The 19,155-nt window shown below is 37.9% G+C and overlaps 2 protein-coding genes and 1 long non-coding RNA gene across 3 annotated transcripts; 1 reads left to right on the top strand and 2 right to left on the bottom strand.

Annotated features, from left to right (window-relative positions):
* The first annotated feature begins 87 nt into the window (after positions 1–87).
* On the top strand, positions 88–3,135 carry Glyrs (glycine--tRNA ligase). Its single transcript, XM_076421932.1, has 4 exons — positions 88–686; positions 893–2,573; positions 2,659–2,846; positions 2,918–3,135. The coding sequence occupies exons 1-4, from the start codon at positions 444–446 to the stop codon at positions 3,026–3,028; spliced, it is 2,223 nt and encodes a 740-aa protein (XP_076278047.1). The 5' UTR covers positions 88–443; the 3' UTR covers positions 3,029–3,135.
* LOC143208490 (uncharacterized) lies at positions 2,634–6,325 on the bottom strand. Its single transcript, XM_076422961.1, has 7 exons — positions 6,321–6,325; positions 6,120–6,239; positions 5,555–5,869; positions 4,376–4,539; positions 4,152–4,310; positions 3,454–3,618; positions 2,634–3,383 (listed from the first exon to the last, which is right to left on the bottom strand). Exons 1-7 carry the CDS (start codon positions 6,323–6,325, stop codon positions 3,229–3,231), a joined length of 1,083 nt encoding a protein of 360 aa, XP_076279076.1. The 3' UTR covers positions 2,634–3,228.
* Positions 6,326–8,388: 2,063 nt separating this feature from the next.
* LOC143208463 (uncharacterized) lies at positions 8,389–9,105 on the bottom strand. Its single transcript, XR_013008915.1, has 4 exons — positions 8,975–9,105; positions 8,792–8,890; positions 8,601–8,699; positions 8,389–8,498 (listed from the first exon to the last, which is right to left on the bottom strand). It is a non-coding gene; the product is annotated as an uncharacterized LOC143208463 (long non-coding RNA).
* Between the last annotated feature and the right edge of the window lie 10,050 nt (positions 9,106–19,155).

Below are 19,155 nucleotides of genomic sequence, written 5' to 3'. Positions count from 1 at the left end.
TTTTTAGTTGTATCTGCGTAATGTTACTTGTTTTGGAATATATTCTTTATGAAAAAAATATAAAAGCATCGTTATAAATAAAATATGATCTTTATTTTTAGTGTTGATATTGCATACTATAAGAGTACAAAAGAAAGTAACATTATAAAGTGTTTACGAGTGTATATTATTTGTTTCGCATGTTTCGCTGAAACTATTGTCATTTGAAACATATATTATAGAAAGAGTAATTAAAGATACATTATTTGGGAATAACTAACGCTACAGTTTTATCGTGTCTCTCCAATTATAATTCTGCGTAAGACTATTTTAAAATTACGTCAATAGTTGCCGCCAACAGTGACGTATTATTAAAAATTTGGACCCGCAATTCGCCCGGTTCAAGTAAAAGGTAATCGTTGAAGTCGCGTATTCCACCAACGATAAAATAGAAAACATCGCGAATGCAGTGGATTTCGCGTAACCTACATTTTCTTTGCAGAACAGTCGCTCGAGGCACATGTAAGAATATTATCGTTTGCGTACAGCCTCTTCGAAAGATCACTGTTTCTGTTAGGTTAGCCGATTTTAGCAATTGGGGTACAAAGAAAAAGGACCGGAAATTGAAAATACCCATTTTCATCGATATGTCGGATCCCAAAATTGAAGAAATACTGTCACCTCTTCGAGCTAATGTCAAGGAACAGGTGGGTACCATATGGATAATTATTATTCATTGTTAAATGTATTTGCACGTGTAACAACTTATAATGTATGATTACAGAATTTTATTATTACGAGTATAGATGTATTCTGAATTAAAATGTTCAATTTTATATTACTTCTACAACAATTTTAAACGCTCATAATTAAAATTAATTGTATTATTTATTCATTATATATCTTTTTAAAGGGTGATTATGTTCGAAAACTTAAATCTGATGGAGCTCCAGAATTGGATGTCAAGAAAGCAGTTGCTGAACTTAAGCTTCGAAAGAAATTACTGGAAGAGAAAGAACTATCTCTTTCGGAAACAACAACATTCGATAGAGCAAGAATGGAGGACCTTTTAAAACGTAGATTCTTTGTAGACCAGTCCTTTGCAATTTACGGTGGAATTACTGGTCAATTTGATTTTGGCCCTATGGGTTGTGCATTTAAGACAAATCTATTAAATAATTGGAGAAACTTTTTTGTATTAGAAGAACAAATGCTAGAAGTTGATTGTTCTATTTTAACACCAGAACCAGTGCTTAAAGCATCTGGGCACGTTGAGAGATTTGCAGACTTGATGGTAAAAGATGTAAAAACTGGAGAATGCTTTAGATTAGATCACTTAATTAAGGCGCATTTAGAAAAAGTTATGAACGATAAGAAAACTAGTGAGGATACACGTGCTGAATGCAATGATATTATTATTAAACTAGATGGGATGACAAAAGATGAAATGGCTGCTATTCTCTCTAAGTTCAATATGAAATCTCCTATCTCTGGGAATGATTTAACTGAACCAATAGAATTTAATTTAATGTTCGGGACTCAAATTGGTCCTTCGGGTCTCATAAAAGGATACTTGAGACCAGAAACTGCCCAAGGCATTTTTGTGAACTTTAAAAGGTTGCTTGCATTTAATCAAGAAAGATTACCATTTGCTGCAGCTCAGATTGGAAACGCATTCCGTAATGAAATTTCTCCTAGATCTGGGTTGATAAGAGTGAGAGAATTTACTATGGCAGAGATAGAACACTTTTGTGATCCTAATGATAAAAGTCATCCAAAATTTGAAACAGTTAAAGATTTAAGCTTACTTTTATATTCAGCTTGCAATCAAATGGATGGAAAGAGCGCACAACATGTTACCGTAGGTGATGCTGTATCAACAAAGCTTATAGCTAACGAAACATTAGGATATTTTATGGGTAGGATTTATCAATTTTTAATGAAAGTTGGAGTTGATCCAAAAAGATTACGTTTCCGTCAACATATGGGAAATGAAATGGCTCATTACGCATGTGATTGTTGGGACGCTGAATGTTTAACTTCTTATGGCTGGATAGAATGTGTTGGTTGCGCAGATCGTTCCGCTTATGATTTGACCCAACATACTAAAGCCACTGGAGTTAAATTAGTAGCAGAGAAAAAATTATCAGCACCTAAGAATGTTGATATATGTGAAATAGTGCCCAACAAAGTTTTAATTGGTAAAACGTTTAAAAAAGACAGTAAATTAGTTCAAGATGCATTAACAGCATTAAACGAAAGTGAAATAAACGCTTTAGAATCTAGTATTAATGAGAATGGAGAACAAGAGTTGAAGCTCTCTAATGGTACTGAAGTAAAGATTACAAAGAACATGATTGAAATAAAACGATATCAGAAAACTGTACATGTAGAAGAAATCATTCCTTCTGTAATTGAACCGTCCTTTGGTATAGGACGTATTATGTATGCTGTTTTTGAACATAACTTTAAAGCAAGGGAAGGAGATGAAAAACGGACTTACTTTACTCTACCGCCAGTTATAGCACCTTTAAAGTGTTCAGTGTTACCACTCAGTGGTAATGAAGAATTTGTACCGTTTGTAAAACAATTATGTAAGTATACTTCGTTTGAAAAATTTAAAAATAATTTTCTAAATAATTATGTAATATTCATCCAAATCTTTTTTGTCATTTACAGCTCAGAATCTCACGAAAGTAGATGTTTCTCATAAGGTAGATGATTCTTCTGGAAGTATTGGACGCAGATATGCGCGGACTGACGAGATTGCAATACCATTTGGTATCACCATAGATTTTGATACTTTGAAAACACCTCACAGCGCTACATTGCGCGAAAGGGATAGTATGGGACAAGTTAGAATAAACGTGAGTTAATATTTTTGGAGTCTCGAGAAAGAGATGATTTAATGAAAAATAATTTATTATTTGAATTACAGTTGGATGAACTTCCGGGAGTTGTACGAGATTTGTCCTATGGTAAAATTACGTGGGCTGAAGTCGAAGCAAAGTATCCAAAGTTTGAACAACAAGAATCAACTGAAGCATAATCTATTTAAGAAATTTTTTAACTTATTTGTAATATACAAGTACAAATGAATTATTACGATAGCAATCTGTAATTTGCTTTGATATAATTACATTTTTTTTAAACATTCGCTTTACTAGAATTTTTCACAGATGCTATAATATGGTAATAAATACATCGCATTCTCAAGATCTATTTTTCTTTTTAACGTTGGTTCCTAGATTAGGAATTGTAAAAACTAATGTCAAACTTGACACCCATTTTGTCGAAATCGTGTCTAAAACAAACCATTAAGCATTTTATACTTTTTATCCATTTCATTTCATCAATGTCTTCATGCAAAACTTTCTGAAGTTGCAAATTAACACGACAAACATCTGAAACATATGATAATTCATCGATATTCGCAGATATAAATTTTAAAGGATAGCATGACTGAATAATTACTGCAACTGCCGGATCGTATTTGATAACACATAGCACAAAGTGTTTTCAGCATCCGAATTTCACCAAGGTACTCGAAAACTCTAAGTGACGGTAACGTTAGAAACAGTTTCTTTAACTGAACATCCAAATTCTCTCGATTATGCCAAAATTGTAAACATAGGTATACTGTATAAACGATAAAAATGGTAATATAATAATAAGAAAGTTAATTTTATTTCTAAATAGTTTAAAATTTCTGTGATATATATATATTTTTAAATAAATTGCAAGATAACGTATACAAAAAGACCGAGATAGCGAAATCTGGCGTGGCAGAATACCAGCAGAGTCTGTCAGCAGATGCAGGCAGCAGAATTTCAATCTGAATCTAAAATCATCTAGCATTGAACAGAACCAATCTCGTCGGCTGCACACTGCACACTGCACAGGGCGTGGTATTTGTAAGAACTGAATATTTCGTATACTTCATTTTTACTATGGGTGCTACCTGGTGCTACCGTGCTACGGCCGCTACGGGTCTGTGTCGCTATTGATGAAAGGAGTTAATGTTGCAGTTTGGTCATAGATGGCGGGAGTGGGCTTCCCGCCTCTTAAATTTAAATTTTAAAATAGGATGGATAGTGCGATACAAACTAGTAGAACCATTATTCACCAAAAATAATGTTCAAATGAAATAGGAATAATTTGGTTTTGATTACCTAAAGTGTCCGGATACCATAAGCAGATTGTCTTAATTGTTGCATCGAGACACCAGGGTTGTCGAAATCTGAGGTCGATGCCTGTAGTCAGTGCAAAGGTGTGTACTCTTGTGTGTTTTGTAAAAAACAGTTTGTGAATATCGTATTCTGGTATTCCAACTGAAACACAAACGTAATTATTTCCTTGTGAGTTTGGTGAAGAAGGGTATTAAAAGGCTACGTACTTATAGCGTATTGTATTTTCAATTTAGGTGCAAAACTGTGGGCTTTTATCCATGCTTTTCCGGGTATGAGGATCATTTCGCAACCTTTTAATGTGTTACAGTTTCGCACAATTTCTTCCTCTAGACAGAGTAGCTGTAGCCATTTCCAATTCTTTTGCAGTTTCCTATGCTTCCCATTATAGTGAACCAAATTTCAATTAAAAACAGCTTAACTGTAGTAAAATAGTATCTTACGTTTTTACTATACTTAAGTTAAAACTATATACATACTTAAACAAGTATAGTTTTTCTCCAAATAAAGTTCATTAACACCAGAATTATCGGGAGAGTCAAAATGACCCTTTTCTCATTTTTTCTGTTACAATTATTAAAATTACCAAAATGTTTTTTTAAGAAATTTTTTAATAAATTTCTTTACTCAAGCACATACTGTGATAGAAAGCGTACAAAATCGGAATCAATCTTGCCATTGTTGGGTATGTTGTACACTTTAATGATATTGTTGGTAAAAAATTGGGAAAAATTGTTGGTATACCAGATGATAGGATGTTAACCTTTGAATTGTAACTGTTGAGCCAGTGATGCCAGAGATGAGGGGAATCGAGGTGAGATGATGTACCCCCTCTCTGATGACCAGATCAGTCTACGGCACGGGCACCGTGTTCTACGATCTTAGTGGGGGACGTTGGAGCAGGCTTGCCATATTCCGCGCGGTACCAGGCCCCTTACCGCTGTGCCCCTCGCCCCTTGCCAGTGCCCCAGGCGGGCTTAGCCCAGCAGATAGGCGAAGGGCGCAGCGGTAAGGGGCCTGGTACCGCGGGGAATATGGCAAGCCTGCGTTGGAGTGTGCGCATGGTGCTGGAATGGGATAGTGGAAGGGGAAAAGGAGGAGAGATCATCTGGCATCACTGTGTTGAGCTAACAAACCGATGAAAATGAGATTTTGGGTGCTTATAGTGGAAACATGAGAGTATCTAATGAAACTAATTTCAGTTGATAAATACATTGTTTTTTATAATTGCTTGAAACATATCTTCATCATGAGTCTGACTCGTTATTATACGGCAAGGGATTCATGCCCGGTATATTATTATAGCATTGAACTTCTATATGAGGGAAATTGTTGAGTCTAGTAATATTCGGACGTAAACTAATGAAAAGATTAAATAGTCAGTATACTTGGCCAGAGTGATAAGTAGATCTCCCGTGGGTGTCGCTATATAAGCGTAATTTATGGACAGGGTAGTGAGACACTCCAAACAACCGATCGCGCGAAACCAGTCGCATTTCTCGATATTTTTCTCCGAATAGAATCTTGATCCAGCCCGATAGCGACCGTCCGTCGAGATGCCGACCATTTTATCGAACGCGCGCCAACAATACACATATTTCATTGTTTCACGAGAATTGTACAACGCCGTAAGAAGTCGTATACCTTCGCCGGGCTTTAATGACAGACCTTCGAGACATATAGATTCTAAGCTATTCTGCTTGCTAAAATGTTCGACAGACACACAAAATAAACCTTAGTATATTTAAATAGACGGTTTCTGTTCCGTTTGCATTTTATGATTTTATTATGTGACGATTTTTTCACGATCTGGCACAACCTCGTGTTTGTCTAGCACGAGATTGTTATGATTAACTCGTGAATTTTGCAATTTTTTGAACTAGTATGGAGGCTATATGTAGATTGTATAATCCTTTGATTAAAAATATTTTTTAATCAATTTAATTAACTTACTATATGAATGCAGCGAGTCGATTTATTAGATTTTCCCTGGCAATACGATCAAACGTTCTTGGACGTATCAGTTGGTTCCACATGCTAATATCCGTCCTTTGCTTTCGGCTGTTTAACAGTCTGCAAAAATTACCATCAAAATCAGTTTTTATTTATGAATGTTACAAGATTTCGTAAAATTGGTTTGAGATTCAAGTTAACCCCATGTCTCGTCTTCTTCGCAACTACAATTATTAGAATTTCTATGTCTTTAACAATTTCATAGTACAAAAAGAAAATTTATATTTATAGTTACTTTACTGCTTCAGTATTGACAACAGGAAAAATAAAATTGTGTTTCGGTTTAAGGGAAATGGATACCATGCATATCTAGCAGCCTTTGTTTGAAATTTTTGTCACAGGTCTATTTCGTTATTGTGGGGGAAGGGTTAAATGTTTATAAACTTGCGAAACAGAATAGAAACGACATCGTATGTGGAGGACTCGGTTGTAGATAAAAACATGCATGCATATAGATCACCCCGAAACTCCGAACGAATAAAATGTATGTATATGGGTCCAGTTGTATGGAGTAGGATAGAAAGGTTTCTGCTGGCATATGGCATGGATTACAATGCAGAGGAGTCTTCTACAGTTTCAGAACCGAACATTACTAACTTCGAACTTGCGAAACGCGGTATAAATAACTTTGAACTCGTGGGATACAATGCAGACATTCTGGTTTGCGTAGGCTTCGTTATAGGAGGCCCTGAATGCAGGTGATCGAATGCAAAGGATTTGAACATTTTAAGGTTCAATGTAAATGATTTATAATCGGATGACCCCACACGCGCAATTTGACGATTCAACGTAATGGGCCTGACTGAGAGTATTTAAATTATGTTAAATTTCGAAAGCGATTTTTTAATATCAACAGTTTCATCGAAACCTATTTTAGTCTTTACGATATTTATGTCAGTATTAACAGTTTATCTATCGGGAGCCTATTATACAGGGTGTCCCAAAAATGTTGTATTCCCTTGAAAAGAGCGATTCCTCAGGTCATTTGGAGTAACTTTTTCCTTTGCGAAAATGTTCGCCGCGGCTTTGTCAAGGAGTTATTAACGAAAAACACATATAGCAATTTTTAGTGGTGACTCTGAGTCACCTCCCGACTGCTAAGGATTAATAGTTGAAGTAACTTTATGTCGAAGTGACAATACTTACTTGGACAGTGTCACTAGGAGAGAATGATTTAGATTTTTCTGGTACATACACGAGTTTCTTGCAGCGGATGAGTACAAATGCCAGTAGAAACGGGTCTAGGTATAAGCAATCAAAAGTTAGCCATCACCTTACAACATTTAATAAAATTACACTCACGTGTGACAAATGTTATTATCACCCATATTTACAATTTTTTATGAAACTTTCCATCGATTCAAAAAAGGATGTCAAACCTTCAGCTGATGATTTAATTACCTCTCTCGAGGGCAATGGCAAATTCGACGACGTTCTTGAGAACGCAGCCCTTTCACAATGAAGCACCATTTCCCAGTGTTTTCGAGAATCATCAATATATTTCGTCCTGTTCAAAATTACGCAGAACTTTTAATTTTGTCATGAGAGTTCTATTGTTCCCTTTATCTGCTGGCTATTATTAGAAATCAAATATCACTTTGGAAGTTGCTGGAGCAGCTCTTCTGTGAAAGAATCCATATCCTCTGACATGTCAAAACATATCGAATAATTTCTACAGGTGGTGTGGTGGAAACACTTCTCAATTCTAAAATTACGGAATATAAGATTTTAGAAGGAGATGAAGAACAAATATTTAGAAAGAAATAGAAGTGAAAAAAATTTAGTATATAGATGTATCTAAAATATTTAAAAATAGTTTTTATATTTTTCAAATTTGGTCATTGTAGGAGGAGGAACTGGATTTATTCAATGCATTGTCACACACTGTTTGGTTTATGCAAATGGACGTTGCTTCTTTTCTTTATGAAGAAAAACATAACAACGTGTTCAAAAAATATTATCTTTTAATTATTAATTTGTTCACCCTAGGAATTTTCTTTTGAATCATAAATGATGACTTTGATTACTTGATACATGGTGGTTGATGACACACTGTTGAGGAACTGGTTTCATCCGATACATCGCCTAATACCGGTGGGTTTACACAAATAGTCGTTTCTTCTCTTTAAGAAGAAAGCATTAAATTATATTTATGTAGAACTGTTAATTATTATTCTTTTTACTATGAGAATCGTCATTTCAGTCATAAATGACTTTAATTACTTGATACATGGTGATTGATGACATACTGTTGAGGAACTGGTTTCATCCGATACATCGCCACATACCGGTGGATTTACACAAATACTCGGTTCTTCTCTTTAAGCAAAAAGCATTAAATTATATTTTTGTAGAACTGTTAATTATTATTCTTTTTACTATGAGAATCGTCTTTTGAGTCATAAATGAATATCGATTTACTTGATACATGGTGGTTGATGACACACTGTTGAGGAACTGGCATCATCCGATACATTGCCACATACTATCGGCTTCGAACAAACTGATGTAGATTCTCCTCTTAAAAAAAAGAAACATTAAATCGTTTTTGTATAACACCACATAAATTTTTCAATATTGTGCTTTGAGATTATAAATAAATATTTACTTACGTGATACACGGCTGTTGACGACACTCTGTCGAGGAACTGGATGTATCCGATATATGGCCACATACTGACGGATTTATACAAACTGTCGTTGTTTCTCGTCTTTAAGTACAAAGAAAGAAGTTTTACATGAGTGATGTAATTTTTTTAAAATTATTATTCTATGCATTATAATTGTGTTGTAACCTAAAAATTGATTTCTTGAATATTGAGTCATCTGATGTAATAGTACAAGTAGGAGATTTTTTACACCTGCGAACAGAAAATTTTTTTTATATATTATACATTTATATATGTATTTACTTTCATAAATTATAATGGTGACACTGCCTTCTTTGTGAAATTCAACAAATGCAAGAGTTCTAATGAAATAACCATGATATCACGATTGTAAAATAAACATTTTACCTGCAATGTGCTGTTTTCAATATTAAAAAACGTAAATCATCATGCTCCTTCATCTGACAAATTGAGTTGTTTCTGCATACTACCTTATGTAAAGCCATTCTTTATCAAATAACTGAGTCAATAAATATTAAAAATTACAAAATAAAATGTTAGTGAAAAATTACGCCGTGTACAATATATTTGCGATTTAGGTTAAAAAGGTACCACGTATATGTTTGCAAATGTTTTTCTTCATACAAAATGTGTGAACGCATTAAAACGGATAATACGAATTCATACAATTTGATTAAATTCTAATGACAATAATATTACATTAACAAATAAATTACATTGGTATAATACACTTTTGTATTACAGAAACATTTTTTTGTGTCATTGTTTATACCAAAAATTACATTTCCTTTCATTATTTCATTCATCATTAATAGTTAGAATCAGTTTATAATAGCTTCTACAATACACACACGCGATTCTTATCTTTATGAAAGCATTCTCGTTCTTAAAATTAAATTTCATCTATCAATCTACTTGACTATAAATAAACTTCGGATCTTCATGCAAAATAAAAATTGGTCGAAATTAATGGCAAGGAATTGTAGTTAAATAAAAATGTATTTTCTCGATTACTCATCTTAAAAAGTCAAAGTAGTGTAGCAATTCCCTTAAATTCCTGTAACTAATTTATCTAATTTTGTATTTGGCCTATTCAGTTTTGTCATAACTATAAATATATAAAATCTAAGTACATATAAATATGTTTTTGTATCCGAATATTTCGACCATCTTTAATATTATTTCCACACATTATCATTTTTAAGGCTGCCATACTGACATTAAAATTCAGTATGGTAGTAAGATAAGAAAACGTAGACACTTTTGATCCACAAGGTGGGAACGATTGGGCTACATTTTGGTAAGTACCATGGCTTTCATCACTTCCGCCTGGTATTGCCACTTGACGCGGCGTTTTAAAGAAACCTTGATAGGATACTAAGGGAAAGCTTATCGGCTACCACCCGTGTGTTATTATCATACACTGTGGAATGTACTCTTGCATTAACCTCTTTGGAATGACAGTCGATGTCTGGCCATACGTATGCGTTTGATAGTTGTCGACTATAGTCAACCACCGAACCGAACAAGTTAAAGAGAGCAAGAAACGATTGACTTGTCGTTGACTAAGTGTAACGGTTATATAACTGACAAAATAGACACATGAATGGAACATTTATCATTGTTAAGAGAATATAAAAGATCGCGAACTTTTGAGTAGGGTCTCCTTTCTTGAAGCATTGTGTGTACAAACAGGGGAAATCGCGAGGGGAATACAGTTACCCTCTCTCTACGATTACCGGGTTAGTCACGAAGCAGAGGTTGATCGTTCCGTGACGGAAGCATGGGGATGCTCGCCGCCGGAAAGTGGGGGAATAGTGTCGTAGAAGGGGAAGGGTAGAGTGGGAGAAAAGTCTTAATCTGGCGACACACTGGAAACCGGAACGTGATCAATTTTCCGCCTGAACAAATTCGATTTAGTATACAAAATATATTATATTATAAGAAAAATTAATTTTCAAAACTGAAGAATTGTGTCATCCACATGCGCTCAACGTGGCAATCAATATGTTAAACGATTTAAATGAATAAGGACAAAAGAAGACTGTTTGTATTGTCGCGGAAGGTTTAATTTGTTATATTTCCTTTTGATCTTTCTCGGACGTCCGTCAGGTATGCTCGTATTTGACAGTTTATAAAGCGCGTTTAGAGGATTCTGTTCGTATAAAAAAAAGAATTGTATATAAGAAAATGGCACGAAACGGAGGAAGGAAGGTGGGCACGAAAAAGCGAGACAATTGCAAGGACAGACGTGTGAAGATCGTGGGTGCGGTTCCAATTATCCACAGTGGCTCTGAGAAAGGAAAAAGAAGCACCGAAGCCCCTAGGCCGTAAAAAGGATGGGGACTTATCATTTCCTTTTCGTCCTGTTTCTTCATTCAACCCTCCCGCAGATCGTGTCGAATCGATTCCTCTCGACTCGTTTGCAAGCCGTCCGATGTATGACGCACCGGATATACGTGGCTGCTGGGAATTATCACTTTTTCCGAGAAAAAAAACACCACGGAATTTCGTTACATTTTTGTTGTATATCTCAATCGCCAGTCATGATTCGAGTAAGAATATCTCGACCACTTAGAAGTCACTCAAACCTAAAGGATGTACTAGGACGAGGACTAGGAGTGTGTATCTAGGACGATCGTTACCGCTTTCGCACTAGTGAACATGTGTGCCAATGTTCCTTAACGGTTGTATGAAAAATTTATTTGCGGTATGGTAAAACACGGACAACCGTTATTGGACGAGTTCGAGTCACCCGAATAAGTTTACTCCTCGATAAGGTACTGGCACATATGTACTTGGTGAACGAGAGTTTCTCCGAGTGAGGATATATCTTCAGCAAAAAGGATCGAGTTTAATTCTTTTTTCTTTTGTACAATTGCTCACGTGGTGCGTGCTCACATTAACACCTCAGATATCAGCGTCGCTCGTGTGTGACAACCAAAATTTTCTATAAAGAAAACCAAATTAATTTGATATTATTTATAACCTTTGTATTCGGTTCTATCTTTTTATTGGTGAACTAGTTTGTCCTAAAGAGATCCTGACCCAAGAATACTATTGGTGCTAGAATGTTAGAATGCCACAGGATTTCTATTCACAATAGTCTTCAATAGAGCCGTTTCAATGAGATCTAACTTGTAGTAGGCTTTAAACATACTTTATTACGGGCCGTTAAAGCTGCTCAACTCGAGCTTGTTCGAGGTAAAACGAGCAGAAGGTAGCTCGAGCACCTTTATGTTCGAGCATGTTCAAACTCCTGCGAACCGCTCGTGTGATTCGAACCCTTCTCATTACAGGGAATCTGGATTCCGTAGTCTGGGCCAGTCCGTTATACAGCCACCTCACCATTTTTGGGCACCTTGATACCCAATGTTGAATCTCACGGTCATGGAGTTAGCATGGATCTTGTTAATCGAGAATTAACTTTTCCAACCTCGTTTCTACAAGTAAAATACCATCGAATTATTTATGTGGCTTTCTAATGAACTTTGTAAATCGCATACGCCGAGAACTTGGAAGTATTTTCTTCCACTTTCAGTGGGTTTTGAATGCCATTTTTTAATTAATTTTTAGGAATTTTTGTTGTTTTCCTCGATATTGTAGAACAGGCCAGGCTCTCCCAGACTCCTCTCCCTACTCCTAGGTCCTCCACACCCAACTCCTGTGAAGTGTAGCAGGTTAGGGAGATAAGGAGTGGGGATAGGTGGCCGTATACACGCAGTCACGTGAGGCAAAGCACGGTAAGTGGGGGAACCGGTACACCGGTAGTGGGAGTTGTGAAGCGCCGGCGGGGAAGAAGTTGCTCGGGCCTGTTGTGAAACGAGGGGTTAAAAAAAGTTGCCCAGACACATATAACAATAAACATCGATATAAAAATTAGCGTACAGGTTCAGGAGCGAACATCTTATCTGAATCTAATCAATATCGAACCTTGCCGATGGCGCATATAACCTGTTCCTATAGAGCCGAGACTGTAACATCTTCTCTTAATTGTCAAGGAATTAACTGCAGTATTGAATTATCGATACGCTACTTCATGAAAAATCGTAAACGACATCTGTTGCATACATGGATGGTTAAATAAATGTTGTTTTCTAGTCGTAGCTTTACGAGAAGGCGTGGTGTTAATTGTCTCCTCGGTTTACTGAGAAGCAGCACGCTAGTAAAGCACAAAATAACGATGAAGTAAATTGTATCGCGAGCGTATTACACTTTCATTTGCATAAATATTCTTCGGTGTTCGCATTCGCATACGAGTTCCAGAGCACCGATGCCCGTTACCCGTTCGCGTAGCGTCCGTTTCGTTACTATTTATTTGCTCTGTTCGCTTTTGTTTTTCCCAGGAATCCCGTATTGCGTCATCAGGATCGCAATCCGCGAGACTTTGTGTAGGATTTTACGACCGGGCGAGGTGTCTCTAAGCTCGCCCTATCCGGTTCCCGTTACCGTAAAAAACGATTAAACATCTTAGCTCATTAAGTGCATTCGCTTGTAGAGCGTTATCAAATATATTACTGATAAGATGATACGAGTAATTCATGTCGGCTTACCATTATAAATTGTAATGCTGATTTCATTCACAACGCATTTCCGCAAGAATCGCCGCGTACCGGCGTTCTACGTTTCTGCGTGTTTCGGATTCAATCACATTTTTGTCGCATATTAAACGCGCTGTTCGCTGCTAGTGAATCAAATGAGTTCTATCTATAATAGTTTCAGCATAGAAGGTTTCGATGATCAATATGTAATAACACAGAACAGCTAGATTTAAAAATTCTTCTTCTTTGTATATGTATAGTCTTTGCATTAAGTGCAGCAATTATTTAAGACTGTCGATTTAGTACTTAATCATTTTGCGAAAATTTCAGCAACTTTTGGTACAGTTCGACTTACAGTCAGAGTTGTTAGGTGAAGGGGGAGGGCACGAATTGAGGGGGACAGAGTTACCCTCTTTTTGCCAGTACCGGACTGCACGACAAGAATGTTTTTTCAAAACAGTAGTATCTATAGTCTTTTTCTAAAACAGTGTTCTTGAACATTCGCTGAAAAAAGTGAACTTCCGTTCGTCTCGGCATAGTACAACTATGTCTAATTGAGAATCGCCTCGTTAACAAGGTAGGGCTTTCATAAAATTTTAACGAGTCGTCCGGCACTATGTCTGAAATGAGTGCAACGCATTCCTAAGATTTTATTGCGTGCTTGAAAATCTTGTTCGGCGACAGCTTTCTGGTTTGGTGTTTCCGTCGATTCTAACATTCCTTGTTGCCTTACTCCATTTCAGGACCCGATGGGGTGTGGATTTATAGGCTTGAATTAAACGCTATTCATTAGGCTTGGTCGTACGCCTTGGCAACTGGAATCGCCTTGAATAGTCCCGAAAAACACCGATTAGGCGGTTCGGAATCGTGTTCGTCGTATTAGACCACACAGGTTGGCCAGTCTTCTCGTCAATTCGTCGACGATAATCTTCTGACATTTCTGCGAGCATGATGTTATCTAGCGTACTTCTGTCTTCTTAATGTACCATGTCTGCTACTGATCTCGGTCCAATTGACTATAAATGAGACTCGTTTAAAAGCAAGAATGTCATGGAAGCTTGGCAGCAGTTATCTGGATTCCAGTATCTACTTTATAACACTATTTAATATTAATAAGAATCGAGAAAAATAAGCAAATGTATTCCGAAGGAAGTAGATATAATTTAACCCTTGAATGCCTCAGCTATTAGAATTACAGTTATTTATTTTTTATCAATTGTGGAAGTAACTAACAGTAAGTGCGTGGCCTCTTAAGTGCAGAGCCCAGTGTACTAAGGGCGGTACTGTGAAGGATGACTTAGATAAAAATATTCAAATTCATTGTTTTTAAATCTAATCAAAATTGTAAAAAGATTGTTTATCATTGGAAGAAGAAGTGTGTGATTACAGATGGAACTGCGCCTTTGCCAAGACTTCCTTTGACACGGGGCTAATGCTTTTTCTGTATTTATTAGATCTATTTGCATATTGTATCCCACATTGTTAAAATTGAGCTCGGTGCTCGTTTTCTCCGGCCACATTCCGCCGCTGTCATTATTCAATTTCATCCCGGTGATTTTTCGCTAGGCCGCGTTATCGGTTCCCCATTCGACCAACCTCCCTAATAACTTCCCAAAATGTGGGCTCGATGAAGCGGTCTGATTAGGCAGCTTGATTTATCATCCTCGTCCGTGGGCATATAGCTAGTGGTCAGACTCCTCTGACTCGCTCGCTCGCAATCTCGTTAAAATTTATTCATGATTCGGTACTGCGGACGCATCCTTAGCAAGACCCCACCGAGGACTCGTCCGACTGGTCGCGGTCCAAATATTCGTTCGGACGGCCTATTTTCCGCGTAATGCGATACGGGCTTAATACCACTCTCGAACCGGTCGCGAGACCTGATTTATTGATCGGCGGTATCGACTTTGTTGCGCGCTCGCGGTTAATCCTCCCGCGTTCATCCGGCGAACGTTATGCTCTCTTATTGTCTCGCCGACACGACCACGTCACCATGAATCTTGAACACGTTAATAGGTCCGATCGGGTATTACCAACGAAATCTTCCCGACGGAGAGCAGATTGATTTTCTTAGGCTGTGTGTTCGCTAGAAACATGGCGACGAATTGCTCACGTGCTCAAATATGAGGTATTATATCAATTTCACATCTACGAAATGAGAAAAATCATGTACAATGGAATTATTCTAGTTCGGAAGAAATCTTTAATTTTCAAGTTAAAATAGTTCCGACTGCAAGGGGTTATAATAGGCTTCCGTGTAGAAAAGCGTTGGATACGGTTTGGCCACAGCAGGGCCGCGAAATTGTCGAAAAAGAACATGCAGCACACCGTCCGAGATAGGATGGTGCCGCACAGTGTAGCAGGGAGGGTCTGAATTAATCACGGTGAGTCGGGAAATCCGTTGTCGGGTTTTTATTCGAGGGGTCGCAGGGGAGGGAGGAAGCTGTTCCCCTCCAGACGGTTTCGTGTACTCCAGGAGTGATGCGCTGGCACCTTGTCAGACTTGTAGGCGTTTCGCCTGCCTCGCTTCATACCTTCAACTTGTACAATGGGGTACAACGACGTGAAGAAAGAGGAAGAGCATGCTCGCCCACCTCCGAAACTAATAAGTATTGTCCATCAGGCGCATTGTTTCGATGCCCACGTAGGCCAACCAACACGTTCCGAACAAGTTACAGTTTAAAGTACCCGGGTCGTTAGTTAGACGGGGGAGGGAAGGGTGACCGTTCGCTTCGTTAGACCCAGTGTGCACTGCACTTCGACGTGTTCTCTACCTGGGGGTATCAGGGTTTCGGCAGTGACGATACTTCATCAATTTGGAGCCCTTTCTTCGCCCTAGGGCCACGCACAGATTTTTATGCCCTGCGGCAACGCAACGTTGCGTTGTATGCTGGCTGACCTGGTGACCGGAAGACCGACCAACTCGGCGCTTGTGTACTCGCTAGGGGTCGAATGGAACAGCTTTATGAACAAAAGTGACTCATTGAACTTACATCTATCTCTTTAACACTTCAACTGAAGGGGTATGGAAGAAGTTATCCTGTTTCTCTCTCTCTCTCTCTCTCTCTCTCTCTCTCTCTCTCTCTCTCTCTCTCTCTCTCTCTCTCTCTGCCAGTACCGGATTAGTCACCTGACATTATGACACATGCGCGACAGAGACGGGGCGCGTCACGTGATAGTGCGGAAACGTAGGGGAATAGCGTCGTAGAAGGGGTAGGTCGAGTGGGGACACAAAAGTTCGAATCTGGCGACTCTGATAATAAGGAGTCATGTGTAGTTAAAGATCTGAAGGAAACGTAAGTTATAGTCATTTTCTCTGATGACATTCATTGACAGTGGTCGAATGAAATTGCTAACGTTTATAAACAAAACTTATTCATCGAACTTTTACTTTTCAAAGCATGTTTGTTTTGTTTCAAGCTAATTTAGTACATTGACACTTAAACTCGATTGTAAAACTTCAGGTTCAACAGCAACTTTAAATTTGGTTAATAGAGGTTATATGGAGAACACCTGATTGGCATTTATTCAAAATAAAAGAATTATGCTATTCTCTGTATTAAAGGATGCGAATTTTGAAAGGCATAATTCTTACCTTGTTAGTCACACCACGTCCTTCGAATTGCACTTCTACTTTATGTTCTCACTAATTCTACTTTTACAACCCCGAAGACCATAATGTTCGTAATTTATCCTGAACGTTACGTACCCTTTAATTCTGAAATTTATAACAGGTCGTAAAATGAATGCAGTTTGACTACGTATTTCCAACAACTTGTTTATACTAATCTGCCGAGTTATTATATGTCCTCGGGGATTAAGTTAATTTGCAACCTATGTTGTTTCTATTAGCAATGTTAGAAATATTTACTGTGACAGTTTCGGTTCGGTTCGAAGTATTTATGTGGCACAATTTCTGTCAGGTTGGCGATACAGACTTTCGTCACTCGGATAATATCGCAATAAAATATGTTCTTAACCTACACACGGGGCACTGCCACGTACACGTGTGCAGTAAATTCTAATTTAGTGTAATTATATCGTTTGTACCTTGTACAACATTGTAAAATGTTGGGAGAAAAGTGTAGAAAATGGCGGTAATTATATACATTTAATTGATTAATAGAACTGTTATTTTAAGATGTAATCGTTTCTGTTTTATTTTCGAATCCGTCAGGGACTTTTGCAATCCTGTATTAGTTTCTTTATGATATTATAAACTTTTATTTGTTGCCACCATTACCATACATTTTTATTCATCTTAAGAGTATTCCAAATATGCTGCACTTCCACTACGTAATAATTTTGACTAGTCTCTTCTCTCGATGCAGAATTTCACCCTTGGAAAACAAATATTTTTGGAAGTCTACGGTGACCATAGTTAGTCATATTGATGGCTAGGTCCCACCGACGGTTGCCGGTTTTCCGACGGAGCCTCAACATATTTACATAACACTCGCAAGCGCCACGTTTAGACCCCCGTTTAGATTTAACTACCACTTCGGGAAATCATATTAACCAAATACTGCAGTCGTTATTCGGGGATCCCGATGCGCTGGAAATAAATTACCAAGGCACCCTTGGGATCAGACTGTGGTGAATGGGACACAGGAAAGAGAGAAAATGGCCCTCTGCATTTGTTGCCTGGGGACCCACCGCGCTTCGAAATTCTTTACGATTTCTATTCAATCCCTTTATCGCCCTTCGACTCGGGGAATTCCTTTTTGGGATTCGGTGTTACTGCCAGCCGTTGATCACTTCCTATTTCGCGTCGCACACGTTCGAATGTGTCGTCACAAAAAACCAAACATTTTTGTATACCGAACGAGATTATAAAAAATAGTTACACATAAAATCCTCCCGGAATTTTCACCTATTTTTACGTGGCACTCTAATTTAACGAATTTTATTTCAATCACACTATTATATTTTAATCTGACATATCAAACAAGATAATTATTAAAGGTACTTGTAATTACGTGTGCGGTAATTTATGAGTACGTAATATTGTGATTTAACTTTCTGTATAATACAACCGTCTATAGGTATAATTGTTACGGGTTTAAAACTGTTTCGCAATTAATATAGATCCTAATAGAAAATATAGAACCCGGTGATTTAAGAATCGTAATTGAGACTGACCGCAATTGATGTCCTCCGATAACACAATTATTTAAAATAAAATTATTTCATAACTATTTCAAGAACATAAATAATTTAGCTCCGATTTCAGACAGCTTGCAGCTTTGCTGAAGTTGTCCAATGCCGTTCATAATTCCAACTAGGCGTAGCGCACAGATGGCAAGCTAAAGAACGCGTAAGAAAGACATTAAGGAACTATCGTGGTCTCGTTCACGGTCGTTAACTCTCGCGGTCGAAGGGCTAGTGTATTAGCGATACGATGTCCGGCATTGTTTCCGCGATAAATTCAACCATTGTACAAAGTTATCATGTATTTTCGCTGCCGTGTTGCGAGAGGCCGACGCCGCGCGTTCTGTTCGGCAAGGAAGGGTACACGAACGAAAAGGAGAGGGACGAAGGGGGACCGGAGGACCTCTCTCTCTCTCTGTTGCACTTTCACGTATGAAATAAATTGGCCTTTATATTAGCGCGAGTCGCGGCATAAATCCCGGTTCTCATTGTATCGGCCCCCGTGGGTGGACGACGGTGCACGTGGGCAAAATCCGCTTCCCTCCGCTTCGAAAGTGGCGCGCGCGATCGTGGGGGTGGAGGAGGCTGAGCAGGAGGCGAGCATCGGCAAATGGTGGGGAGGGTGGGTTCGAAGGTATCTCTTGAGGAGGAAGG

The sequence above is a fragment of the Lasioglossum baleicum genome, chromosome 4, assembly GCF_051020765.1.
Source record: "Lasioglossum baleicum chromosome 4, iyLasBale1, whole genome shotgun sequence".
Lineage (NCBI taxonomy): Eukaryota > Metazoa > Arthropoda > Insecta > Hymenoptera > Halictidae > Lasioglossum > Lasioglossum baleicum.
Note: the sequence above shows the minus strand (reverse complement) of the source record. Positions and strands in the feature narration are given on the sequence as shown.